Source organism: Perca flavescens, chromosome 14, assembly GCF_004354835.1.
Source record: "Perca flavescens isolate YP-PL-M2 chromosome 14, PFLA_1.0, whole genome shotgun sequence".
Taxonomy (NCBI): domain Eukaryota; kingdom Metazoa; phylum Chordata; class Actinopteri; order Perciformes; family Percidae; genus Perca; species Perca flavescens.
This window is the reverse complement of record NC_041344.1, coordinates 1,673,916-1,692,379: the sequence shown is the minus strand read 5'-3', so window position 1 is coordinate 1,692,379 and position 18,464 is coordinate 1,673,916. Positions and strand designations below refer to the sequence as shown.

Sequence of the window (18,464 nt, the reverse complement as noted above, 5' to 3'; positions counted from 1 at the left end):
TGCTTCTGACTGGCTAGTAGTCCTTACCTAGGTGCTGTCGGGACACGCCCTCATACTCTGTTTCTGACATCAACAGCACCTTAAATAATGCGTAATTTGCATATTTAAACAGAACATTTGAAAGTATTGGAGACCAGAGCAACACACAATAATGTGCATAACACACATCCAGGTTTTAGTATTTGCTTTTATTGTATTGGTGGAGGTCATATCTGAAATATGATTGTTTTGCTCCAACGTCTTCACTCAGGACACTTCTGGCTTCACCTCCGGGGATGATTTCTTATGACAGAAATCTGTGAGGAGACAAAAGGATAAAATCATTTAAATTATCTCTCTTTTTTTAATTTGCATCTCTACAATCTGTGGGAGGAGAAACCAGACAGGAAGTGACCTGCAGCTCCGTCGTAGTTGAACGGGTTGACGTTGGCGGGAAATCCCAGACAGGCAGCCAGTTTGTGGTGATCGCTGTGGTCTGCTTTCAACTTCTCAACATCCTGGTGATGCCCATCCCTCCCTGAAACACAAACACACACACACACACACACACACACACACACACACACACACACACACACACACACACAGATTAATGTATGATGAAAATAATGTGTAGTTGCAGCCCTAAAGCTAATAATATGAGCATCTGTGTTTACTGTAGTTGAACAGAAATCGTCCCCTGCTGTCCTTGAAGACCATCGACAGAAAGTCGGGGCAGGTCTCGAAGAAATTCACATCTCCTGTCCCGTTGTACACCTGAAGAAGTCCATCCTTCTCCATGGCTAACAAACACAGACACACACACACACACACACACACACACACACGCACAGACATACAGACACATGCACTCACATACACACATACACACACACACACACACACACACACACACACACACACACACACACACACACACACACACACATTACACGCTGCAGCAATGATATGAAACACTTTCTGTCTCCTAAAAGCGACATATTACTATTTTCCTGTGCTAACGTTAGATATTTACACAGTTTAAAGACATGTGTCTCTGTGTGCGTGTGTTTGTGCGTGTGTGTGTGTGTCTGTGTGTATTAATGTGACTCACAACCAGGAAAGGTGGTCATGGTGCTTTCCAGCGGGTCAGTGGTCATCGTCATGTTGATGATGTAGGTGACACACGTCTGGTGGCTGAAAAGACGATTGTGATTGGTATAAAGAAATGCCATTAAACCAGAGCATGTTTTTCTCCCATCCAGGAATGCTGTGTGGACTAGCCAGACCTTCCTCCGCTGTGGAGGAAGGTCTGGCAAAAGCGAGAATATGTAAGCACTAACTCACGTGTACATGTTCCTCTCTGTGAACGTGACCGTCTTGTTATCATCGCGGAGTCTAAACTCGACGTGGGAGCTGGTGACGTTTGGAAGCAGCGCTTGGTATCCGTCGTGGTCAGTGGTGGACCAGACCAGGACCCAGTCCCCGAATATCTGTAGAGAGAGGGAGGGAGGGAGGGAGGGAGGGGGGCGGACAGGTCAGACAGAGTATCCTTCCACTAAAAGTTCTGTTTTTGCCACTGACAGACTCAGATTATTATTTTAAGTGTCTGACAACATTACTGAAAGGATGCCTACAGAGTTAGACCTTTTAGTTGAAGAGTAAGATCCCTTCTGTTTAACATGAAACAGCCCCAAAATCAACATCACTAAACTCCACCAGACTCCATGTAAATAATCAGGACTTTTATCATCGTAAAACACACTTCATTCAAAGTCGACAGAAACTAAATAAAACTATAAAAAGCCGTCTTGGTTTAATTTTTTTTGGTATCAAAAACACGGTATTGGTATCGGTATACACAGGAAATATTTAGGTCAATCATTGGTAAAAACATTGGGGAAAAGATCCAGATGACCTCCAGGAAAGACTGGCGTAGGTGTATGAGGTTAGCAACCTCATGTACAGCACTCGCAAGAGGGCACCAACTCAAGCTACAGAAAGTAATACAGAGCGATACCCCCAGAGTCTCCCGAGAGGGTGGGCGTGGGCGATGAGAGAGACTCAACAGGACAAACACAACTCTAACGGCCAGGAATCAACTAGACCAAGATCTCAACAAAGTGCTAGAAGCCACACTAGCAGGGATGGCTGAGAAGAAAGTCAATACTCTCACAACAATAACCTACACCCTGGCAAGGGAGCATTTTGGAATTGAAGAGAAGAAAGTCAACATCAAGTCTGCACACCAGCCAAGCAGAAGAGAAAGGGAAATTCATCATCTGAGGGAGAGAAATCTAGACTCTCATCAAGCAGTTCAAAAGAGACCCTGCTGATGAAAGGGAAGGCATCAAGGATCTGACCAGTCAACTCCGGGAGTGCCTCTGCAGACTCCAAATAACAGAAAGCACTTGGAAGAAGAGGAAGGATAGGCAGAACACAAGATCCCAGTTCACCAAAGACTCCTTCCCATTCACCAGAACACTGCTGGGTGAAGCAAAATCTGGAAGGCTGACCAGCCCCAGAGGAGATATGGAGGAGTTATTGAGGGAAACCCACAATGACACCTCCAGAAACCAGTCCCTGGATGCCAACACAAGCATCAACAAAGACAAAGACCCCGGAACAAGAGCTCAACATCAGTGAACCATCCTTGAAAGAAGTCCAAGAGGTGGTGAAGAAGGCCAGAACAGGATCTGCCCCTGGGGCAACTGAATACCCTACAAAGTATATAAGAAATGCCCAATGCTCCTTCGGAGGCTGTGGAGGTTATTCCCGGAGGATCTGGAGAAAGGGTACTATTCCATCATGCTGGAAGAAGGCAGAGGGCTGTATTGTGCCAAAGGAAGAGAACTCCCAAACCACTGACCAATTCAGAACAATCTCACTGCTAAGTGTAGAAGGCAAGATCTTCTTTTCTGTACTGGCCAAGTGGATGACCTCTTACGTGACGGAGAATGGATACATCAACACTGCTATACAGAAAGGTGGAATTCCAGGCATCTCTGGATGCCTGGAACACACCGGAGTTCTCAGTCAGATGATCCGTGAGACTAAAGCCAGCAAAGGCAACCTGACTGTTGTCTTGCTGGATTTGGCCAATGCCTATGGATCATTCGCTCATGCCCTCATCCATGCAGCATTAGACCACTACCACATCCCACAGCACAGCAACGGAATGATCACCAGCTACTTTGGTGGAATCCAGCTACGATTCAAGATGGCCCATTTTACAATTCAGTGGCAAAGCCTGGAAATGGGTATAGTAACATCATGGGAATGAACCTCCTAATAACAGCTGTGGAGAAGGAACCCCAGCGACCAAAAATCGAGTCAGGCATCCGACAACCCCCAATAAGAGGTTACATGGACGACCTTCCTTACTGTGACGACCACAACCCATGTGGAGGCGAGGTGGGTGCTAACTGTTCTGGACCACATGGCAACGTGGGCCAGAATGAAGTTGAAGCCAAAGAAATCCAGGAGTATGGTGATACGGAACGGGAAGTTGACCAACAGGTGCAAGAAGAAGTGATTCCAGCGATAGAGGAGAATCCAATCAAGTACCTCGGAAAGTGGTCCGATGACTCACGTACTGACAGGAACAACATAGCCAGTACGGAAAAGCAGATGGAGGAATGGCTGAGGAGAATCGAAAAATCAGGGCTCCCTGGGAAGTTTAAAGCATGGCTCTATCAACACGGACTGTTGCCAAGACTTATGTGGCTGCTGACTGTGTACGACATGCGTTGAAGGAGTGGAGTGGAAGACCAATAAGCACCCCCGAAAGTGGTTGGGAATACCTCCAAGCATCACTGCAGCAGGCCTCTACCTAAGATCAGGGCAGCTCCAACTTCCTCTGTCATCCGTGGTTGAGGAATTCAAAGTTGTGCAGAGTCGTAATGACATACAGAGACTCCTAAGATAAACAAGTCAGACATGCAGGCATCATCACAAGATCAGGACGCAAGTTCGCAGCTGATTCATCTCTTGCACAAGCTGAGAGCATGTTGAAGCTATGTGATATCATTGGAGCACCGTGCACAGGAAGACAGGGTCTTGGAACCTGCCATTTTCAACAATGGAGGAAGGCAGGAACCAGCGAATATTTAGGTGAACTCAAAGAGAACTGAAAGAAATTGATTCCAGGGAAAATTGCTGCAAAAAGAAAATCATGATACATACATACCCCCCTTAGCACTAATTGTAGGAGCAGAATCAGACTCACCTTGTGCATGTCTTTTGTTTGCAGCGTTACATTCAGACCGTGGCAGTGTTCGGGGCTCGCCGCAGATGATTTCTTATGACAGAAATCTGTGAGGAGACAAAAGCATCAAATCATTTCGATGAGCTCTCTACTTTTAATTTGCATCTCTACAATCTGTGGGAGGAGAAACCAGACAGGAAATGACCTGCAGCTCCGTCGTAGTTGAACGGGTTGACGTTGGCGGGGAATCCCAGACAGGCGGCCAGTTTGTGGTGATCGCTGTGGTCTGCTTTCAACTTCTCAACATCCCGGTGATCCCCCTCCTTCCCTAAAACACACACACACACACACACACACACACACACACACACACACACACACACACACACACACACACACACACACACACACACACACACACAGATTAATCCATGAGTAAAATAATGTGTAGTTGAAGCCCTAAAGATAATAATATGAGCATCTGTGTTTACTGTAGTTGAGCAGGAATCGTCCCGCGCTGTCATTGAAGACCATCGACAGACAGTTGGGGCAGGTCTCGAAGAAATTCACAGCCGCTCTCTCATTGTACACCTCAAGAAGTCCGTCCTGCTCCATGGCTAACACACACAGACGCACACACACACACACACAGGCATAGACAGACACACAGATACACATTCACAGACACACACACACACACACACACACACACAGAGACACAGAAACACACACACGCACATACATGCACGCACACACTGTCACATTACACGCTGCACCAATGGTATGAAACACTTCCTGTCTCCTAAAGGGGCGTGGCCTCATTTGAAAATGTAGGGAACATTGTGTGGATGGATGAAATGTTATATTTGCTTAACTTATTACTATTTTCTTGTTCTAACGTTAGATATTCACAGAACTTTAAGACATATTTAGCATCAGGAATAGGGCTGTCCCAAACGATTCTTTTTTAAACGATTAATCTAGCGATTATTTTTTCGATTAGTCGACTAATCTAACGATTAATGTTTAGATTATTTTCTATAAATATTAATATTTTCCCATTGCTCAATTATTAACAATTTACACAAAACAATTTTCAATAAGGTTCAAATCTCTATTTATTAAAACTGTTTAACACTGCACTGTTCAAGTAAAATTAATTTTTAGTGCAACCTGAAGCCAGATACAAAAATAAAAACTTAAAATAAACAGAGCCAGTGCAAAAGGAGTAGCCTGTATTTGCTTTTTTAACAGTAGGTAAAATAATGAATAAGCTCTTGTTTAACATCCAAGCACTTTTCCCTTTAATATAACTTTAATTATTTGTATCTAAAGGCTGGTTAAGCACTGTAGGGAGGAGAAGTTGGACAGTTTTTTTTGTCTCGTTCCAGTGATTGGCACATCAGGGTGATGGCGTTGGATATGCGTTAGCATGTTAGATGTATTTCCACTCACATACCCAACAACTGCTGAACAACGGTGACACACAATCCTCGTCTTATCCACCACTCCCTCGCCTGTAGCCTACTACTGTAACTGACAGTCCTCGTCTTATCCACCACTCTCGCCTGTAGCCTACTACTGGAACTGACAGTCCTCGTCTTATCTACCACTCTCTCGCCTGTAGCCTACTACTGGAACTGACAGTCCTCGTCTTATCTGCCTGTAGCCTACTACTGGAACTGACAGTCCTCGTCTTATCTACCACTCTCTCGCCTGTAGCCTACTACTGGAACTGACAGTCCTCGTCTTATCCACCACTCTCGCCTGTAGCCTACTACTGTAACTGACAGTCCTCGTCTTATCCACAACTCTCTCGCCTGTAGCCTACTACTGTAACTGACAGTCCTCGTCTTATCCACAACTCTCTCGCCTGTAGCCTACTACTGTAACTGACAGTCCTCGTCTTATCTACCACTCTCTCGCCTGTAGCCTACTACTGACAGTCCTCATCTTATCCACAACTCTCTCGCCTGTAGCCTACTACTGTAACTGACAGTCCCTCGCCTTATCTACTACAACTGACTCCTCGTCTTATCCACCACTCCCTAGCCTGTAGCCTACTACTGTAACTGACAGTCCTCGTCTTATCCACCACCTCGCCTGTAGCCTACTACTGGAACTGACAGTCCTCGTCTTATCCACCACTCTCTCGCCTGTAGCCTACTACTGTAACTGACAGTCCTCGTCTTATCCACCACCTCTCGCCTGTAGCCTACTACTGGACCTGACAGTCCTCGTCTTATCCACCACTCCCTCGCCTGTAGCCTACTACTGGAACTGACAGTCCTCGTCTTATCCACCACTCTCTCGCCTGTAGCCTACTACTGGAACTGACAGTCCTCGTCTTATCTACCACTCTCGCCTAGCCTACTACTGCCTGTAGCCTACTACTGGAACTGACAGTCCTCGTCTTATCCACCACTCTCTCGCCTGTAGCCTACTACTGGAACTGACAGTCCTCGTCTTATCCACCACTCTCTCGCCTGTAGCCTACTACTGTAACTGACAGTCCTCGTCTTATCCACAACACTACGCCTACCTGAGCCTACTACTGTAACTGACAGTCCTCGTCTTATCCACCACTCTCTCGCCTGTAGCCTACTACTGTAACTGACAGTCCTCGTCTTATCTACCACTCTCTCGCCTGTAGCCTACTACTGGAACTGACAGTCCTCGTCTTATCCACCACTCCCTCGCCTGTAGCCTACTACTGGACCTGACAGTCCTCGTCTTATCCACCACTCTCTCGCCTGTAGCCTACTACTGTAACTGACAGTCCTCGTCTTATCCACCACTCTGTAACTGCCTGTAGCCTACTACTAACTGACTGTAGCCTACTACTGTAACTGACAGTCTCGTCTTATCCACAACTCTCTCGCCTGTAGCCTACTACTGTAACTGACAGTCCTCGTCTTATCCACCACCTCTCTCGCCTGTAGCCTACTACTGTAACTGACAGTCCTCGTCTTATCCACCACTCTCTCGCCTGTAGCCTACTACTGGACCTGACAGTCCTCGTCTTATCCACCACTCTCTCTCTCCTGTAGCCTACTACTGTAACTGACAGTCCTCGTCTTATCCACCACTCTCCCTCGCCTGTAGCCTACTACTGGACCTGACAGTCCTCGTCTTATCCACCACTCTCTCTCCTGTAGCCTACTACTGTAACTGACAGTCCTCGTCTTATCCACCCTACCGCCTGTAGCCTACTACTGGACCTGACAGTCCTCGTCTTATCCACCACTCTCTCTCTCCTGTAGCCTACTACTGTAACTGACAGTCCTCGTCTTATCTACCACTCTCTCGCCTGTAGCCTACTACTGGACCTGACAGTCCTCGTCTTATCCACCACTCTCTCGCCTGTAGCCTACTACTGTAACTGACAGTCCTCGTCTTATCCACCACTCTCTCGCCTGTAGCCTACTACTGGACCTGACAGTCCTCGTCTTATCCACCACTCTCTCGCCTGTAGCCTACTACTGTAACTGACAGTCCTCGTCTTATCCACCACTCCCTCGCCTGTAGCCTACTACTGGACCTGACAGTCCTCGTCTTATCCACCACTCTCTCGCCTGTAGCCTACTACTGGAACTGACAGTCCTCGTAGCCTACTACTTATCCACCACTCTCTCGCCTGTAGCCTACTACTGGACCTGACAGTCCTCGTCTTATCCACCACTCTCTCGCCTGTAGCCTACTACTGTAACTGACAGTCCTCGTCTTATCCACCACTCTCTCGCCTGTAGCCTACTACTGGACCTGACAGTCCCTCGTCTTATCCACCACTCTCTCGCCTGTAGCCTACTACTGTAACTGACAGTCCTCGTCTTATCCACCACTCTCTCGCCTGTAGCCTACTACTGTAACTGACAGTCCTCGTCTTATCCACCACTCTCGCCTGTAGCCTACTACTGTAACTGACAGTCCTCGTCTTATCCACCACTCTCTCGCCTGTAGCCTACTACTGTAACTGACAGTCCTCGTCTTATCCACCACTCTCTCGCCTGTAGCCTACTACTGTAACTGACAGTCCTCGTCTTATCCACCACTCTCTCGCCTGTAGCCTACTACTGGACCTGACAGTCCTCGTCTTATCCACCACTCTCTCGCCTGTAGCCTACTACTGTAACTGACAGTCCTCGTCTTATCCACCACTCTCTCGCCTGTAGCCTACTACTGTAACTGACAGTCCTCGTCTTATCCACCACTCTCGCCTGTAGCCTACTACTGGACCTGACAGTCCTCTGCCTTATCCACCACTCTCTCGCCTGTAGCCTACTACTGTAACTGACAGTCCTCGTCTTATCCACCACTCTCTCGCCTGTAGCCTACTACTGGAACTGACAGTCCTCGTCTTATCCACCACTCTCTCTCGCCTGTAGCCTACTACTGGACCTGACAGTCCCTCGTCTTATCCACCACTCTCTCGCCTGTAGCCTACTACTGTAACTGACAGTCCTCCTTATCCACCACTCTCTCGCCTGTAGCCTACTACTGGACCTGACAGTCCTCGTCTTATCCACCACTCTCTCGCCTGTAGCCTACTACTGGACCTGACAGTCCTCGTCTTATCTACCACTCCCTCGCCTTTAGCCTACTACTGTAACTGACAGTCCCTCGTCTTATCCAGTCCTGTAGCCTACTACTGGACCTGACAGTCCTCGTCTTATCCACCACTCTCTCGCCTGTAGCCTACTACTGGACCTGACAGTCCTCGTCTTATCCACCACTCTCTCGCCTGTAGCCTACTATTGGACCTGACAGTCCTCGTCTTATCCACCGCCTGTAGCCTACTACTGGACCTGACAGTCCTCGTCTTATCCACCACTCTCTCTCTCCTGTAGCCTACTACTGGACCTGACAGTCCTCGTCTTATCCACCACCCCTCGCCTGTAGCCTACTACTGGACCTGACAGTCCTCGTCTTATCCACCACTCTCTCGCCTGTAGCCTACTACTGGACCTGACAGTCCTCGTCTTATCCACCACTCTCTCGCCTGTAGCCTACTACTGGACCTGACAGTCCTCGTCTTATCCACCACTCTCTCGCCTGTAGCCTACTACTGGACCTGACAGTCCTCATCTTATCCACCTCGCCTGTAGCCTACTCGCCTGTAGCCTACTACTGGACCTGACAGTCCTCGTCCTTATCCACCACTCGCCTAGCCTACTACCTGACAGTCCTACTTATCCACCACCTGACAGTAGCCCTACTGTAACTGACAGTATCCTTATCCACCACTCTCTCGCCTGTAGCCTACTACTGGACCTGACAGTCCTCATCTTATCCACCACTCTCGCCTGTAGCCTACTACTGTAACTGACAGTCCTCGTCTTATCCACCACTCTCTCGCCTGTAGCCTACTACTGGACCTGACAGTCCTCGTCTTATCCACCACTCTCTCGCCTGTAGCCTACTACTGGACCTGACAGTCCTCGTCTTATCCACCACCGCCTGTAGCCTACTACTGTAACTGACAGTCCTCGTCTTATCCACCCTCCCTCGCCTGTAGCCTACTACTGGACCTGACAGTCCTCGTCTTATCCACCACTCCCTCGCCTGTAGCCTACTACTGGACCTGACAGTCCTGCGTCTTATCCACCACTCTCTCGCCTGTAGCCTACTACTGGACCTGACAGTCCCTCGTCTTATCCACCACTCTCTCGCCTGTAGCCTACTACTGGACCTGACAGTCCTCGTCTTATCCACCACTCTCTCGCCTGTAGCCTACTACTGACAGTCCCTCTTATCCAGTCCTCGCCTTATCCACCACTGGACCTGACAGTCCTCGTCTTATCCTCTCGCCTGTAGCCTAGCCTACTACTGTAACTGACAGTCCTCGTCTTATCCACCACTCTCGCCTGTAGCCTACTACTGGACCTGACAGTCCTCGTCTTATCCACCACTCTCTCGCCTGTAGCCTACTACTGTAACTGACAGTCCTACTTATCCACCCTGCCAGTCCCCTACTACTTACCTGACAGTCCTCGTCTTATCCACCACTCTCGCCCTGTAGTCCCTTACTACTGGACCTGACAGTCCTGACGTCTTATCCACCACTCTCTCGCCTGTAGCCTACTACTGTAACTGACAGTCCTCATCTTGACAGTCCTCGCCTTAGCCTACTACTGGAACTGACAGTCCCTCGTCTTATCCACCACTCTCTCGCCTGTAGCCTACTACTGGACCTGACAGTCCTCATCTTATCCACCACTCTCGCCTGTAGCCTACTACTGGACCTGACAGTCCTCGTCTTATCCACCACTCTCGCCTGTAGCCTACTACTGGACCTGACAGTCCTCATCTTATCCACCACTCTCTCGCCTGTAGCCTACTACTGGACCTGACAGTCCCTGTCTTATCTACCACTCCCTCGCCTAGCCTACTACTGGACCTGACAGTCCTCGTCTTATCCACCACTCCCTCGCCTGTAGCCTACTACTGGACCTGACAGTCCTCATCTTATCCACCACTCTCGCCCTGACAGTCCTCGTCTTATCCACCACTCCCTCGCCTGTAGCCTACTACTGGACCTGACAGTCCCATCTTATCTTATCCACCACTGGACCTGACAGTCCCTCGCCTTATCCACGCCTGTAGCCTACTACTGGACCTGACAGTCCTCATCTTATCCACCACCGCCTCTAGCTCGCCTGTAGCCTACTACTGGACCTGACAGTCCTCGTCTTATCCACCACTCTCTCGCCTGTAGCCTACTACTGTAACTGACAGTCCTCGTCTTATCCACCCTCTCTCGCCTGTAGCCTACTACTGGACCTGACAGTCCTCGTCTTATCCACCACTCTCTCGCCTGTAGCCTACTACTGGACCTGACAGTCCTCGTCTTATCCACCACTCTCTCGCCTGTAGCCTACTACTGTAACTGACAGTCCTCGTCTTATCCACCACTCTCTCGCCTGTAGCCTACTACTGGACCTGACAGTCCTCGTCTTATCCACCACTCCCTCGCCTGTAGCCTACTACTGGACCTGACAGTCCTCGTCTTATCCACCACTCTCTCGCCTGTAGCCTACTACTGGACCTGACAGTCCTCGTCTTATCCACCACTCTCTCGCCTGTAGCCTACTACTGGACCTGACAGTCCTCATCTTATCCACCACTCTCGCCTGTAGCCTACTACTGTAACTGACAGTCCTCGTCTTATCCACCACCCCGCCGCCTGTAGCCTACTACTGTACCTGACAGTCCTCGTCTTATCCACCACTCTCTCGCCTGTAGCCTACTACTGGCCTACAGTCCTGTCTTATCCACCACTCCTGACAGTCCTGACAGTCCTTATCTTATCCACCACTCTCGCCTGTAGCCTACTACTGTACCTGACAGTCCTCGTCTTATCCACCACTCTCCTCGCCTAGCCTACTACTGGACCTGACAGTCCTCGTCTTATCCACCACTCCTCGCCTGTAGCCTACTACTGGACCTGACAGTCCCTCGTCTTATCCACCACTCTCGCCTGTAGCCTACTACTGTAACTGACAGTCCTCGTCTTATCCACCACTCTCTCGCCTGTAGCCTACTACTGGACCTGACAGTCCTCGTCTTATCTACCACTCTCTCGCCTGTAGCCTACTACTGGACCTGACAGTCCTCATCTTATCCACCACTCTCTCGCCTGTAGCCTACTACTGGACCTGACAGTCCTCGTCTTATCCACCACTCTCTTATCCACCACTCGCCTGTAGCCTACTACTGTACCTGACAGTCCTCTTATCCACACTGGACCTGTAGCCTACTACTGGACCTGACAGTCCTCGTCTTATCCACCACTCCCTCGCCTTTAGCCTACTACTGTAACTGACAGTCCTCGTCTTATCCACCACTCTCTCGCCTGTAGCCTACTACTGGACCTGACAGTCCTCGTCTTATCCACCACTCTCTCGCCTGTAGCCTACTACTGGACCTGACAGTCCTCGTCTTATCACTCTCTCGCCTGTAGCCTACTACTGGACCTGACAGTCCTCATCTTATCCACCACTCTCGCCTGTAGCCTACTACTGGACCTGACAGTCCTCGTCTTATCCACCACTCTCTCGCCTAGCCTACTAGCCTGACAGTCCTACTTATCCAACTGACAGTCCTCGCCTACTGGACCTGATCCTCCTTACCACCACTCTCTCGCCTGTAGCCTACTACTGGAACTGACAGTCTGGAACTGACAGTCCTCGTCTTATCTACCACTCTCTCGCCTGTAGCCTACTACTGGAACTGACAGTCCTTCTCTTATCCACCACTCTCGCCTGTAGCCTACTACTGGAACTGACAGTCCTTCTCTTATCCACCCCTCTCGCCTGTAGCCTACTACTGGAACTGACCCAAAGACAGAAGTTTTCGAGGCGGGGGCGGCGTGAGATGAAAGGACGGGAAGCTCCAGGCTGCAGCCATACAGTCTCGAAGTTTTCCAAAACTTGCGATCTTAAAGAGGGTGGCGGGGAATTCTTGTGGGTCACCACCACTCGCCATACTTGTCCTTTCGTGCTGCTATCTCTGACTCACTCACTGGAGCATCAACCTGACAAAAAACTGCATGTAGGCGGAGAAGCTCGGCTAGCTTCAGAGCTAAGGCGGGGCTACAGTTTAGGTGTCCCTAGAACCCGCCATGGTGGCTTTTAAAATTGATTTGATTTTAAAAGCCATGGTGGCTTTTAAAATCAACTAGCCACACGTGGCATAGAAGTTAACTTCAGGCACTGCGTGTTTGTGTGTGTGTGAGTGTGTGTGTCTCTGTATGTATGTGTGTGGGTGTGTATGTGTCTGTGTGTGTGTGTGTGTGTCTGTATTAATGCGACTCACAACCAGGAAAGCTGATCATGGTGCTGTCCAGCGGGTCAGTGGGCATCGTCATGTTGATGGTGTAGGTGACACATGCCTGGTGTCTGAAAATGACACAAACCAGTTAGACAACATGACACAAACAACAAACGTACTTCTTATTGCAGGATAATCACGCTCCAGTGTGATAAAACATGCTCACGAGCAAATTAAATAATTTCACACACACAGATATTAGTCTTGACGCAGCTAACCAAACTGCGACTGTTACCTTCTCTGGACCTATATCGTTGTATAGTTTGAAAGACTTGTTGGTCCATCCTGATTTCATTCATCATACATGTCTGTGTGTTGAAATGTCAGGGTTTTCCCCGCCATTATAATGTTAAAGTGCAGCAACTAAGCCGAATGACGTCGGTGTAGTCGGACTTCTCTAGCTTTAAGTTTTGTCTTCAAGCTTTTTGAGTTAGTATCTCTAACTTTTTGAGTTAGTACCTCCCACAGTATCTCCCAGGGGACCCGGTCATACGCCTTCTCCAGATCCACAAAACACATGTAGACCAGATGGGCATTCTCCCAAGCTCCCTCCAGGATCCTTGGGAGAGTGAAGATCTGGTCAGTTGTGCCACAACCAGGACGGAATCTGCATTGTTCCTCTTCAACTAGAGGTTCAACTATCGGCCGAACCCTCCTTTCCAGCACCTTGGAGTAAACTTTACCAGTGAAGCTGAGAAGTGTGATACCCCTGTAATTGGCACACACCCTCTGGTCCCCCTTTTTAAACAGGGGAAACACCACCCTGGCCTACCACTCCTTTGGCACTGTCCCAAACTTCCATGCAATGTTGAAGAGGCGTGTCAACCAAGACAGCCCCTCCACACCCAGAGCTTTCAGCATGTCTGGACGGATCTCATCAATCCCCAGGTCTGTGCCACTGTGGAGTTGTTTGACTACCTCAGCCTCTACCTCTAACATAGAGCCGGTATTAGCTGGATTTAGGAGTTCCTCAAAGTGCTCCTTCCACCGCCCTATTACCTCCTCAGTTGATATCAACAGCGTCCCATCCTTACTGTACACAGCTTGGATGGTTCCTCGCTTCCCCCTCCAGCAGTGGTGAACAGTTTTCCAGAAGCACCTTGGTGCCAACTGAAAGTCCTCCACGTCTTCTCCGAAATTCACCCACACCTGCTGCTTTGCCTCTTTCACGGCAGAGGCTGCAGCCCTTCGGGCCCTTCGGGCCCTTCGGTAGCCTGCAACTGCGTCCGGAGTCCTCTGGGATAACGTATTCCGGAAAGACTCCTTCTTCAGTCGGTGTTCATGGTTTCATGGGACCATGAGACCACAGCTCCCTGCCGCAGCATCAGCAATGGAAACTTTGAACATTGTCCACTCGGGTTCAATGCAACAACAGTCAGAGTTCCCCCCCCCCCCAACAACCCGCAGGCGTAGGGAGGCAACCCTCTCGTCCACTGGGGTAAACTCCAACGTAGCAGCGCTCAGCTGGGGGCTTTTGAGTATCCCCACACTGCTGCTCGGGTCTGCCAACTTGCTTTTCGGGCTGTGCCCGGCCGGGCTCCGTGGCAAACCCGGCCAACAGGTGCTTGCTGACGAGCCCTCCATCTGGGCCTGGCAGGGTAATTTTGCCTCTTCCTCGTTGAGTCATAGCATTTTTTAACCATTGTTTGTCTGGCCCCTCACCTGAGACCACGTTGCCATGGGACACCCTACCGGGAGCACCAAGCTCCGGTCAACACGGCCCTCAGGTTCATTGGGACACACATACCTCTCCACCATGATAAGGTGATGGTTTGATTGTGATTGGTTTAAAGAAATGGCAATAAACCAGAGTATGTTTTTCTCCCATCCAGGAATGCTGTGTGGACTAGCCAGACCTTCCTCCGCAGTGCTGTGGACGAAGGTCTGGCAAAACGAGACTATGTAAGCATTGACTCACGTGTGCATGTTCCTCACTGTGCATGTGACCGTCTTGTTGTCATCGCGGAGTCTTAACTCAACGTGGGAGCTGGTGACGTTTTGAAGCAGCGCGTTGCCTTGGTCGTGGTCAGTGATGGACCAGACCAGGACCCAGTCCCCGAAAATCTGCAGAGAGAGGGAGGGAGGATGGAAAGGGGGGGACAGGTCAGACAAGAGTATCCTTCCACTAAAAGTTCTGTTTTTGCTGCTGACAGACTCAAATTATTATTCTGAGTGTCTGACAACTTTATGGAAAGGATCCCTACAGAGATAGACATTTTGGTTAAAGAGTAAGATCCTTTTAGTTTAATATGAAACAGCCCCGAAATCACCATCACCAAACTCCACCAGACTCCATCTAAATAATCAGGACTTTTATCATTGTAAAACGCACTAATATTAAAAATTGACAGAAACTAAATAAAATTATCAAAAGCCGTCTTGGTTCATCTTTCCACTGTTCAAACAATCACCACTCTGGTTTGGTTGAAATAAACCCTTAATTCACCCATTTACATGTGGAGATATGCTGGCTCTATAAACACTAAAAGTCCTGATTATTTACATGGAGTCTGGTGGAGATATGCGGGCTCTATACACGCTAAAAGTCCTGATTATTTACATGGAGTCTGGTGGTGATATGCTGGCTCTATACACGCTAAAAGTACTGATTATTAACATGGAGTCTGGTGGGGTTTCTTATTTGATCTTTTTTACATCGCTGCCTTGATTGGTCAGTTAGTTTATGTTTTTTGGGTGGCTTTGAGTAGTCCGAACTAACCCTTTAAGATTCATCTTTGTTGTTAAATCAAAAACTTTGAATAATTTCTATTCATGAAAGATTTTCTAAGAAGACAGTCTGTCATTTATTTACTTTGTAAACAAGAAAGTAATATGTGTTTGTGTGTGAGTGTTTGTGTGTCTGTGTGCGTGTGTTTGTCTGTGTGAGTGTGTGTGTTTGTCTGTGTCTGTGTGTGTGTGTTTGTCTGTGTGTCTGTGTGCGTGTGTTTGTGTCTGTGTGTGTGTCTGTTTGTGTTTGTGTGTGTGTGTGTGTGTGTGTGTGTGGATGTGTGTTTGGCTGTGTGAGTGTGTGTGTGTCTGTCTGTTTGTGTGTGTGTGTGTGTGTGGGTGTGTGTTTGGCTGTGTGTCTGTGTGTGTGTGTTTGTGTCTGTGTGTATGTGTGTGTCTGTGTATGTGTGTGTGGATGTGTGTTTGTCTGTCTGAGTGTGTGTGTTTGTCTGTGTCTGTGTGTATGTGTGTGTGTGTGTGTGTGGGTGTGTGTGTGTGTGTGTGTGTGTGAGTGTGTGTTCATTTGTAAAGAAGAATTGCTGCAAAAAGAAAATCCCGATCCATGCATACCCCCTCTTAGCCCTAATAGTAGGACCAGAATCAGACTCACCTTGTGAATATCTTTAGTTTGCAGCGTTACGTTCACACCGTGGCAGTCTTCGGGGCCCGCCGCGGCCGAGCTGCCGATCGCCGCCAGCAGCAGCGTCAGCAGCACGGCTCTCTTCACAACACTCATCCTGCTCTGGGACAAAAATCAAACGCACCCTCTGATCTCTCTGGGACCTGTCGGGGACTGCAAAGTGAGGACAGGGCAGCCGGTCGGGGTTTATAATGCCCCCGGACCACGGCGAGGGTCCAAAGTGCGTCAGCTCACAGTGTTATTGAACTCTGAAAGGCCCGTTGATTCACTCCGTTGATGTCCAGATGCATTTACCGTATGTGTACAAAGTTAAGAAATGCTCTGAACAAAAACACACACACACACACACACACACACACACACACCACAGTTTAGTAACATGACTCTGACAGAACACCCTGACCTGAATCAGAAAACTGTTGGATAACATTCTGCCGACATCAGAAAAGCTGATACTTAAAGGTACGATTCAGTGGAGAACAGTTTGAGATTGCTTTACATATCTGGGTGTAGGCTAATAATCAGGGGTGGATCAAGATGTTGTACACATCTGGAGATTAGCCTAAACCTACGGAGGTTCATTGGCATGTTACCCTGGAGAGATTTTCTCACAATTGGGCCCCTTGAATCCACAGGAGTCTCAGCTTTCCAGTCAGATTTTGTGCAATTGCAATGGACCTCAGTATGTAGAACTATCCAACTATTTTCGAATAAAATAACACATTTATACTGCATGAGAAAACCTGCATGGGATTATTTAAGGCGCGTCTGTAAAGGGGTGACTTGTAGGTACCAAGAGAACCATTTTCCTTCAGATATATGGAGGCCAAAGGTCAAGGGACCCCTTCTAAAAAGGACCATGCCAGTTTTTCCCTCGCCAGAATTTAGCCTAACTTTATTCAGCCACCCATACCAAAAAACTAGCATAGCATGGATTCCTGAGACCAATATATTGCTCTATATTATCAAAACAGAACCCGCTCCAGCCTGAAAGACAGTTATTCACTGTTGAAAAGATTTAGGTCTTTTGAGATAACATTTGGGGCAGAAACATTGTTTTTTGTGAAATATTTTGGTCTGTTTCTCTTCGATATCATGTCTTCTTTCAAACTATCGGTAAGAAAACATTTATTTTACTACGCTTTGTCTACCTGTGTCTGTAGATTTCTCTTAAATTCACTAAAAGTTAGCTTTAAAGTGCTCATGTTATGTTTTTGTCTTTTTCCCTTTCCTTTATTGTATTTTATATCTTTTTTCTGCATGTTATGGGTTTACAAAGTGAAAAAGCCCAAAGTCCCCCCCAAAGGGACTTACCATCTTCAACAGAAAACACTGTTCACCAACTGCTCCAAACAGCTCTATTGTAGTCCAGCCTTTACTTCAGAGACAAACGTGGTGACTTTGTAACACACGTTATAATGCTCACCTAGCTGCTAGCATGGCACGCCCTCATACTCTGCTTCTGACTGGCTAGTAGTCCTTACCTAGCTACTGTCAGGGCACGCCCTCATACTCTGCTTCTGACTGGCTAGTAGTCCTTACCTAGGTACTGCACATGTGTGACTCCCAACAAAGATGAAACAAGTGTGATGGAACAGAAGTGAGATGTCTCACTCTGTAGCTAAAACAGAGAGCTCAACACACAGGGTGAAAAGAGGAGCTGCAGCAATGTGCAGTACAGCACAAATATAGTATTTAAAAAAAAAAATTAAACCATATAAACCTATTCTGGCACAATTTCTAAATACAATTACAGTTTTTTACAATTGCTTACACACTAAAATTAAAACTTTCCCACAATTAGCAAAACCTTACACTCAAGGAGCAAAACACTAGGCTAGATCTGCACAACTGTAAGCACATTGTCAGCTTCACACTTTTTGCAAAACATCACACACAGAGATTGCAAAACACTAAACACACTTGTATGCATTTGACACAGAAACTTATCATGATGTCATTTCCTTGCAATTTCAAAGCTAAGGCTTTCAAATGAACACACATGAACCAATTGGTTAAACACAGCCACCAGGTACGCAAACACATGACTGCTAAATTGTAGACACACCAATCAGGTTTAAG

General features: G+C 48.0%; 1 protein-coding gene across 1 annotated transcript; it reads right to left on the bottom strand.

Annotated features, from left to right (window-relative positions):
• Window positions 1–169: 169 nt before the first annotated feature.
• On the bottom strand, window positions 170–16,478 carry LOC114568467 (saxitoxin and tetrodotoxin-binding protein 1). Its single transcript, XM_028598081.1, has 12 exons — window positions 16,353–16,478; window positions 14,934–15,079; window positions 13,001–13,083; window positions 12,510–12,622; window positions 4,678–4,831; window positions 4,392–4,514; window positions 4,208–4,293; window positions 1,327–1,472; window positions 1,094–1,176; window positions 657–782; window positions 395–517; window positions 170–296 (listed from the first exon to the last, which is right to left on the bottom strand). Exons 1-12 carry the CDS (start codon window positions 16,476–16,478, stop codon window positions 247–249), a joined length of 1,359 nt encoding a protein of 452 aa, XP_028453882.1. The 3' UTR covers window positions 170–246.
• Between the last annotated feature and the right edge of the window lie 1,986 nt (window positions 16,479–18,464).

Bases quoted from the DNA above. Each gene is read 5' to 3' on its own strand.
- LOC114568467 (XM_028598081.1), bottom strand. From the start codon at position 16,478: ATGAGTGTTGTGAAGAGAGCCGTGCTGCTGACGCTGCTGCTGGCGGCG. The intron at 4,294-4,391 runs GTCATTTCCTGT...GTCTCCTCACAG, and splicing joins CAACTACGACGGAGCTGCAG to ATTTCTGTCATAAGAAATCA. The intron at 1,473-4,207 runs GTGAGTCTGATT...CTCTCTCTACAG, and splicing joins AAACAAAAGACATGCACAAG to ATATTCGGGGACTGGGTCCT.